The sequence below is a fragment of the Carya illinoinensis genome, chromosome 2 (genome assembly GCF_018687715.1).
Source record: "Carya illinoinensis cultivar Pawnee chromosome 2, C.illinoinensisPawnee_v1, whole genome shotgun sequence".
Lineage (NCBI taxonomy): Eukaryota > Viridiplantae > Streptophyta > Magnoliopsida > Fagales > Juglandaceae > Carya > Carya illinoinensis.
In genome coordinates, this window is record NC_056753.1 from 6989329 (window position 1) to 6999091 (window position 9763).

Below are 9763 nucleotides of genomic sequence, written 5' to 3' on the forward strand. Positions count from 1 at the left end.
AATATAGGGGAACATACCTGTATCAATACCAACTGCACTCTAAGCATCTGGAAAAGAATTTACCTTGTAGCCACCGTGAGTTGCATCTTCTTACTCGGCTGAATCTATCCGGAAAATAGGTTCTTAACGCATGAACTCTAGCAGCTCATTCTTCCTACAAATATGAAATCCGTCTTGGGGGAAAGAGAATAAGACGGAAATCCTCCAAATGTGAACTAATTGACAGAAACTTGAGTGAAACGGCCCGATAATGCCGATTAACACCCTTTTCTTGCCAAATGCCTTCTGGTCAAATGGTATCTCTCTTTCACCCCTATAAATATGGGGAGAAAGTAATTCAAAGTTTCAATCCCTTATGGAGTCTCCAAAAATACCAGTATCGTAGAACATCAAAGTACACACTGGACCAATTAAGGAATGAAGGAGCTAGCTTGCATTTATTCTTGCAGTACATGAACTATATACAATGTTTAAACAAATACTCGACAAAGTCCGAAGCTCAAGTTTGAGTAATTACAACACGCCACTATAGTTCATATTGCTAGTTCTAACAATTAGATCAACCCAAAAAACTGTACAAGTCAATTACCAACTTTATGGATATTGTGCAGTCTAAAACAGGTTCTTACAGTGATACACATATGGAAGGATGGGAAGCTCTAGCTAGACATTTACTTAATCATACCTTGACATGCACCAAAACTTCTGAACGCACTTTAGTAATGATAACTTCTCTTCAACAAAGGTGGAGAAAGAATTTCAAAATAAGTAGGTCTAGGGGTTGAGGGGCAACCAAGAGTTTGGATTAATTCCTCCACAGCTAGCACACGGAACTTTGAAGGTGAGTTGAAAGCAATGTTGTCAACTCGGTGCTCGAATATCTTTCCTTTCTTATCAAATTTGTATTCTGAGGTGGCATCAAATCGACCACGGCTCTCCCATGGGACTCGTGGAATGCCGTGGACAGTCCATCGAACCATAATTATGTTCTCTGTGGGCTGCCACACACTAATGATGTCAACCCACAAAGCCCTAAAAAATATCTTGCCATGGAATCGTAGTGCCCAGAAGATTGATTTGTAGTTTTCAATGCCACTAAAAGTATTGAGCGGATCTTTGAATATGAGGTCATCCCTGTCCAAAGTAGAAAGAAAATTACTAACAAAATTATATATGGTAGGCAGAGTTTTTATCAGACTAGTGAACAGAAAAATGCATACAAGTGTCATCTGGCTATCAAGCATGTGAGAAGACAATCACATACAACATTCTCGCCATAAATATAGATCTATATTTGGGCACATTTACTTTCAAACTGTAAGCACGGACATTCTTCCACTTGTTAAATGGCATAGAGAGGGCTCCCTCCCCCCCTTGGCAATACCACAGACTGTGGGAAGACATCTCACACCTTTTGTTCTTCTTTAACTGGGAGGTACAGCATGTCTTTCAGGAAGGGTAGAAATTTGCAAATGGGCGAGCGAACCAGGGTACTGCTAGGCAGGACCTTCTTCTGACATCTAGCTATGAACTGCCAAAGAATCTTATTGGAATCCACACTTTGGATAGAGCAGGCTCCCCTAGCCTTAGAAACTAGCTTTTTGTTTTCTTTCAAGTTCTTATCATACCTGTAAATGGGGCATAGTTTGCTTCTAAGGGTTTCAGTTGTTGTACATGGTGGTTTCCTTCCACCCAAAAAAGTGAGGTTGTTTTATCAATAAAGGGAACTTTTCTTTAAGAAGAAAACTGTAAGTATTATTACTGAAATATAATCGAATGAAAGAGATTAAAAAAAAAAACTTCCATACAGAATTTCCTGAAACCCCCTTCGTTTTGTTGGCATGTGTAGGCCTGATACTGAAAATTCATTCCTCCATAATCCTCAATAACAATGGTTTTGACATAATTCCAAAAAATTGACATACAACAAAGAGTAACCCAATCATTAAACTCTAAAAATTAAGATATATATATATATATAAATGTTCTTTCAATATCTTTCTTGATCATCCTAGTTCAAAAGTCAAAACCCATGGCATTCATGTATACATATTGTTGGATATAAAATGAACTAGGTCCAGCCCATTGCCAGGAATAAAATAAAGAGATAAGACAAAGAAGAGATAAAGCTATAAGTGGTTGACTGGCATACAAAAATGTGAAAGTGACATAAAGCAAGTATGACTCAGCTACTCCAAAGAATGAAAGAAACCTCCACAAAATGAGGAGATCTCTACAAATCTAGACTCTCTACTACTTTTCTAGAACTCGTGGGACTCTCTCTCTCTCTCTCTCTCTCTCTCTCTCTCTCTCTCTCTCCAACATCCCTTCAGCCCTATGTTCACCTAAGAGTTATGTGAGGTCATGACAGACCATACAATCATCAAACATAGTGGCCCCAAACAACCTGTGGACGTAGGTTTCTATGCCGAATCATGTAAATCTCTGTCTCTCTCTTTATTTGCACTTCATATGCTTTACTCATTATTTATTTCATGAATGAGCATCCAAGTACTATATCAATGCCCAAGCCATCATTTTGGGCCATTACGCAGTATTGTTGGGCTCCAGTCATCCCGGAAAACGCATCAACACATGTGAAAATATATAGCACAGATATTCAGCATCTATAACACAAAACTGAGAGAACTGGAAAATGAGCCACCAATTACATGTTCACTTCCCAACAAATTTTTTTTGGCATGGATGGAAGTGTATGGTAGGTGATATATAAATTTGAACATGTGAACCTACCTGCAACTAGATCAAGACATGCAAGTAGATTTACTGTATCTCTTTGATGGAGTCAACAACTGTCAACTACTATACCAACTGTCAAAGAAGCTGAGCTTTTGAAGGAAACCAAATTATTTACTCCATTTAGAGCTCGATTTGTTATTTCCAGTTCTATCCACTTAGCTGTTGGCATCTCTATCTACTTACGTCGTTTAGTTGTTATCTTATCAAAATAGGCCATGTCATTTGCATATGATGATGTAACTTGGACCATTAGAAATTAAGGGAGTTCGCATATTATTCAATTATTAGAGATGAGACTTATCTAGCCTCCCTGTTCCACTACTATTACCTAGAAGTAATGTTTCAACAGTGCACAATAATGATGTTAATATCCTTGATATTGTTGTTGACATGCAACACTATTAATCTATCAAAAGATTAATGAAGAATACGAGCCACAGACATAGAATGTGGATACATCCATTTTTTATAAGTCCAGAATGTGGATACATCTTTTCCATGCTTACTGTGCATGCACTCTTAAATCTAATGGGATACAATCTAAAAGTTTCTTTCCTTTAAACTTCCATGTAGCGAAGTGTCTAAAGCTTTCAGACCAGCTGATACCCAGCTCTGTCTTGTTAGAGATGTTCTAAAGTGTTTTCCCTTTTTCAATTCCTTCTTTATTTTCAAGTGGTATGATTGCTTTTCTAGTTTTAGGAAATGGATAATAACACCATCAACAAATTGTTGAGATAGGGAATTGCTTAACCGATATGATAAAATAAAATTACTAACTTTTAAGATCACAATCTGAATAAGAAAGTAGGTACAAAGATCATCGTTCCCAATTTATTTTTTATGATAACAACGAAAACAGTCAAAATAACGGAGAAAGCTACAGAATCATAATGATGACTAGGCTGTACTACCATATAGAAATTAATGTTAGCCTTTCATGTTATTTTCAATTTAAACAACAAAAAAGGGAGGAATACTTCCATATAATTCTTAGTAACCGAATATAGTTCTAACATGATCAAATTCAGAATTTATTTTCCTTACGTTTTGCCATTACACACAAATAAGCAGTAAACAACTCTTTCGCTAAATTGATTGACGTTACATTCAATTCAAAACAAAAACAAATATGCAACAGCAAACGTATATATTTTCCTAGATTCAAACCTATAGATATCGAAGCTGAGCTCCTTATAAAAAAGCGCGGGAAATTCCTCTCTGAGAGTCCGTATCGCATAGCCCATATTCACATAGTAATTCTGCTTCTCTTCCTCCTCTTTGCTCGGCTTCGAACCTCGTTTCGCCGGAGCAGAGAATTGTCCGTACAAGCACACGCCCTGATCCAGCCCCGAAACCCGAACCGTAGCCCCAGACCCAGCCTTCCCATTGTTCCTCAATCTAATGAAGCCTTTGGGATACTTATAGTTAGGGTTAGGGTTACAAATGAACCTCGGGAGATTGGAAATTTCAGTGGAATGGATGAGAAGAGACATCTTAGTGTCCAAACTTCCGAAACAGAAAGTTTAAGGTTTGGAAAAGCGGAGACTAGAGGAATAACAGGCGAGAAAATAATTCCATTTTCCGGCGAAAATGAACGGGAAACTTTCTGATTGAGCTTACTTGGATCGCGAGAAAATAATGAGGAGAAGGAAAACCAATGGGATAAAGAGCTTATGTTTTCGGATAATTGGGATAATTGAGTAATTAATAATAGAAACAAAAATTGTGATTGGCGGTTGAAATATGTCTCTGTCTTTTTTAGAATATGTCAAGGTCTTGGATTGACATCAAAATAGAATATTCTTTTATTTAGAATATTTTCATTGGTTTAAATCAAACTAAAATCACATATTTTATTTGTAAGGAATGATATATCAAAAATTCTATGTGTAGTCCTTTTTGTGCACTCTTTTGTGCACTCCAATGATATGATTAGTTGGATATTAAAAAAAAATTAATCCAGCCAATCATATCAGTGGAGTGCGCAGGGAGTACGCGAAAGTGACTGTATGTAGCATTGCTCATGATATATTTACACCTCTTTTTTTATTATTTAATTTTTTTTTTCTTTTCTTGTTATTAATTTAGGAATTAATCTTAGCATCAGCCACCATTTGGCTGAAGCCGGAGCACACCTTACGTGGCTGAGGTGATTTTTCCTTTTTCTCCCTGCTGTGCATTTCCGTTCCCACTTTCTGATTTTCGCCTCATTTCAAATTCACCCATCCTCCACCCCCGCGTTCTCCCACCCCCATCCCGGATCGACCATCCCCACCCCTAACCCCACGTCGCCGTCGCCCACCCCCCCTTCGCAAAGTTGCCCCGTCGACCCTCTTGGCTTAGTTCAAAATCTTCATCTCTTCATCCCTCTTCTCTCCAACAAAATTTGTCTCCCCATCTTCTCAAATCAATCCCCTCCATTCCTTTACATTTCCCTCAAAATGTAAATGAGCGAGCTGTAAAAGAAAGAATCCGGATTAAATCTGTGAAAGAGATCTACAGCGCCACTGGCTAAGGTATTTATTCGTATATGAAGGATTGTATGAAATTCTAGGGTTTGTGACAAATTTTATGAAATTCTAGGGTTTACTCCATCTCTTTTTTTCTATGTAATTCTAGGGTCTAGGCATACATTTTGAATTTGATGTCTTTTTTATCTTCATTTGGATATGATTTTATATATGATTATATTGTGCATATGCATGTATTGTCCAACCATTCATATTCGATACACACCATGGATCAGGTTTGGAGAGGTAAGCAATTATGTTCGATTAATTTGTTTGATGTCAGGAGCTTGGGGTGATGAGCGAGGTCAACCATGAACAAAGAATGAAGGGGTGAAGACAACGAAAAGGATGGGGACGCTATGCTGTGGAGTTTTACTTTTATTGAAGCTTTGCGTTTTATCCTTTCTGGTTGTTAGTCTATCCCATGTGTCCTGTAGCACGGCAATGTTAGCAGTGGAGTCTGTTGGAGGGTTGTTATTGATTTTGTATATTCATATAAATAGGAGAGGAAAGAAAGAGGGAAGATTATTCTGAATTGTAATCTCTGGAACTTTCCTTGGGAGGTTCAGGAATTGCCTCGAATGAATTCCTGGAGTGATGAATGTATGGACATATGAATTTCAGTAAATAAGATTCAACCCATTTCCTTTGCAATTGTCATCTTCTTTTACAATCCTGCTTCGTAATTTACCGAGGTCCATAACATTTGAGCTTCTCGTGCATGACGATGTGACTAATTCATATCTGGATTTTTTTTTTCCATATTTTTGTGAAAATATTGTAACAATACTGTGTGGGTATTCTTCCCCTACGCAAGCTGAAATAATTGAGGACCTGGGACTTTTAGTTTAGGAGGTGTGACTTGCGCATCTAACTTTTCTATTATGTATTTATGATTTAATTTATCTTGTGCTTATGAGTAACATTATATTTGTTATATTTGCATATTGATTTGTTGTTTGCGGGGTGTACTTTATTATGTTAATTGGGAATTCATACTATGTATAGGTAGATGCGAGCTTTTTGCTGCTTTTGTTTGTTGGTAGAGGACCTGGGTTTTAGCTATGTACCCTGTTTGTTGCAGGATTTTGTCCTGACTCTGTTGAATGTGTTTTGGTTTTCAATGCTCAAACAAGTCGTATGTATTTTTCTCATGGCATCATTTCATTAGGAATCACTTTTGTTTTCTTTTTTGGAGTAGTCGTGCAGCTTCCATGAAAACACATTAAGATGAGATACGCTCAGTGTTGAACAACTAATATAGATGAGCATCAACTTTTGGAACTTTTGGGTTATTCTGCAACTTTGGGTTATTCTGCAGCTTTTGGAAAACACATTGACCATAATTACTATCAATCGACACTACCCCTACGCTTAACTCTTAAGAATCACCACATTCAACTAATATAGATGATCCTCAACAAATGCTTTTAACAAGAATTTTTACCACATTTTCATGACTATAAATGCCATCAAAGTATTTACAAATGACTAATACAAATACAAGAATAGATCCCCATACTCAAAATCATTTCAGTTATACAAATATTGTGTATATTGTGGCTATTTAAATACATAACATGAATGAACATTTTGAGATCCAATCAAAATATTTGCAAAAAAGAGTAACTTGTTCAGTGAATCCTCTGTAATTCCAGATCCATAATTAGAGTTGTAGCCTCCCATTGTAGAGCCATAACCTGCAAATGAAGAGGTTATTTTTCAAAAAATTCAGAAACAACCACAAGAAAGGGAAAGTGAGAGAAAAGGGAAAAGTTTTTCTATTAAAGATCAGTAATTACCTCCATAATTGCTATATGCTTTCCCCTGACACCCAACTTATAACTTTGGAATTACCTGTGTGTATAAAATGAGATCAGTTAACTAGTGATCATGATGAGATAAGCTTTTACATATTATGACTATTGAGATATATATGGTCTTTAGTTACTTAAAGTGGGTTTTTAATTCTAAGAACCCCTTTAATTATATATTAAAAGCAAATAATTAAATATCAACTGATCGAATTCCTTAATATGGTAAACAAAGCATGAGAAAGAGAGATTACAAAAATAAAAATAAAAAATAAAAAAACATTATCCATGACTAGAAACAGAGTTTGAATCACTCCTAATCTGTAAAGTCTAATCTAAAAATGATATATATAGCAAGGAAGCATGCATAAGAAAAATTAAAGTTAATCTGGAGGAGAGAGAGAGAGAGAGAGAGAGAGAGAGAGAGAGAGAGAGAGAGAGAGAGAGAGAGAGAGAGAGAGAGAGAGAGAGTTAATTTATGTATTTTCAGTAAAGTTTTGCTCCAACAATCCTAATCATAAAGCATGTCATGTACTAATTAAAATGCCAGTGGCAGTGGTGGTTCTCCTAGTAACTAGCATACTCAACAATTCAACTAAACTTGATTGACTAAGAAAAAGACACATTTCATGCTATCTTCTAGATTGTTTCCATCTACTGTAATATTGCCACTGTATGTATAAATTGTTTCCATCTATTTTTATTGTTCACATCATAACCACAAACTCCCTTAGACTTGGTGCAGGCATAACAAACTGCAATATCTTCCTTCCATTTCACATGAAAGCCTCCTTTGATGGCTGCTTCAATTTGTGCCAGATTCCCAAGAGCACTGTAATTTGAATAAGTTAGAATATCAACAGGAAAAACCATGCTTGCAGTACGTAACCAATCTGTGAATATGTATGGATGACAAATTTGCATCCTAAAATAGGACATCCACCTCCCTTTGTCCAGATCGAAGTAGATTTTGACATTTCATCTTAAAAGAACTCAATTAATTGTTACCCAAACACTCGAGTCAACAAAATACTTATCCACTTGGGTTCATCTAGGAAGGAATGCAATTACATGGTTTACTAGCTGGGAAGTAAATGCTGATCATGTTTTAGATCTTGCTGATAGAACTGTTGTCACTATGTGTCTATATCTATATCTGTACAACAAATTTCCTTTCTTTTCCCCCTTTTTATTTTTAAGCCATGAGAAGAGACTAAGATCAACCAATCCAAAGTAGTGTAAGTACTCTGTAAGCCACCCAACAATACAGGTCATTATATTTCAGCAAGCACACAAATGGAGCATGAAAGTACCAACTTAAAACTAATCACAAGTCCAAATGAACTTGCAACCGTCGTGAAACGAAGTTCTCCAATTCAATTCCATTGTTGGACACAATTTTAAAGCTATTTACAGTGCCTTTAAATTTGTAAAATGACCCGCAGCATCACCTCAGTTTTCACAAAAGAAGAGAACCGGCACAACAGTCACGCCATAGTTTTCCCCAACCCACCAAATCAAAAGAGAAGGAGAACACTATTCGGTTTTTCAGTTTATCAAAATCAAATAAATTCAAAGATGCATTTATATCTCTCCTATAAAGAGAAAATATACCATAAACTACGGTATGCAATTGGTAGAGAGCATTCAGACGAGATAGTTGTTTAGGATTTCTAGTTGCACAGCCAATATCAAGTACTCAACCAATTGTTACCCAAACACTCAAGTTATCAACAACTTACAAATAATGTGCTAACCGAGACTTCAAACCAACAAAGATCATCACTAGCAACCATTAACTTCAAGAAAGCATTTTCTGCAACTCACTAACATTTTAATCAATACGCATAAATGGAGTTCTATATCTCCATGCCCTAAGCCCAACACCCATCTCTGAAAGATAAAATCTGCCTCAAACCAGTACAAAGAACTTAATAATGTGGAGTTACCTCTTGTTGCTGAGCAGATGGACGACGAAACAGAGGTATGAGTCGCGGGTGCTGGGCAGCGATGAGCAAAGGGAGGCAAACAATTTGCAGGTGCTGGGTGACGAGAGGGACAACAACAACTCGAGGTGGGTTGCACGGTGGCGCTGGTGGAGGGAGGGTGCGCTGGGCGACGAGTGGTCCCTGTGAACCCCTCCCTCTTGTTCGAAATGGACTATGGGGAAGAAAGTTGGGGGACGATGGGTAGAGGTAGGCCGACGACTCGCAGGTGTTGGGCGACGACAAACACGGCGACGCTCGAGGGTGCTGGGCGACGGGAGGGAGGGAGGGGGACGCGGGAGTGGGATGGGTTCAATTCATAATGTCGATGGTTCAAAATTCAAATGCTAGTTTCCGCATGAAGGAGAGAGAAAAAAAAAAGTACATCCACGTAACGTGTGCAACGGCTGATGTGCTACAGCGGCTGCTCTATAGCATTTCTCATTAATTTAGTGTGCTTAATTTGATTGTGGAAACTCGTCCATTCCAACTTCTATTTTGTATAGAACGTTACGCTTTATTTTATTTTATATTAGAGTAGTGGCATGTTTTACAAGACTTGAATTGATATAATGACCAAGGTATTGATATTGTTGTATATGGTGTTCTTTTGTGAGAGTTCATTAATAAAATCTTGAATTTCATCTTCTTATATAAATATCCATCTAGTTCTCAAAATTAGAAAACTGTTTTA

At 37.1% G+C, this 9763-nt stretch overlaps 1 protein-coding gene and 2 long non-coding RNA genes across 4 annotated transcripts; 1 reads left to right on the forward strand and 2 right to left on the reverse strand.

Annotated features, from left to right (window-relative positions):
* Window positions 1-410: 410 nt before the first annotated feature.
* Window positions 411-4435, reverse strand: LOC122299342. The gene is made up of 2 exons (XM_043109560.1): window positions 3928-4435; window positions 411-1134 (listed from the first exon to the last, which is right to left on the reverse strand). The coding sequence occupies exons 1-2, from the start codon at window positions 4251-4253 to the stop codon at window positions 717-719; spliced, it is 744 nt and encodes a 247-aa protein (XP_042965494.1). The 5' UTR covers window positions 4254-4435; the 3' UTR covers window positions 411-716.
* A 325-nt stretch (window positions 4436-4760) lies between these two features.
* LOC122301983 lies at window positions 4761-5924 on the forward strand. The gene is made up of 2 exons (XR_006240240.1): window positions 4761-5276; window positions 5554-5924. It is a non-coding gene; the product is annotated as an uncharacterized LOC122301983 (long non-coding RNA).
* Window positions 5925-6695: 771 nt separating this feature from the next.
* LOC122301984 lies at window positions 6696-9354 on the reverse strand. 2 transcript variants are annotated; one of them, XR_006240242.1, is made up of 3 exons: window positions 9034-9354; window positions 7073-7916; window positions 6696-6970 (listed from the first exon to the last, which is right to left on the reverse strand). It is a non-coding gene; the product is annotated as an uncharacterized LOC122301984 (long non-coding RNA). The 2 variants fall into 2 exon arrangements; XR_006240241.1 differs by having other exon boundaries at window positions 7073-9354.
* Window positions 9355-9763: the final 409 nt, after the last annotated feature.

Excerpts from the sequence above, each read along its gene's own strand:
- LOC122299342 (XM_043109560.1), bottom strand. The coding sequence starts at position 4,253 with ATGTCTCTTCTCATCCATTCCACTGAAATTTCCAATCTCCCGAGGTTC. Across the intron at positions 1,135-3,927 it reads CTCAGCTTCGATATCTATAG|GGATGACCTCATATTCAAAG; the intron begins GTTTGAATCTAG and ends TACTTTGGACAG.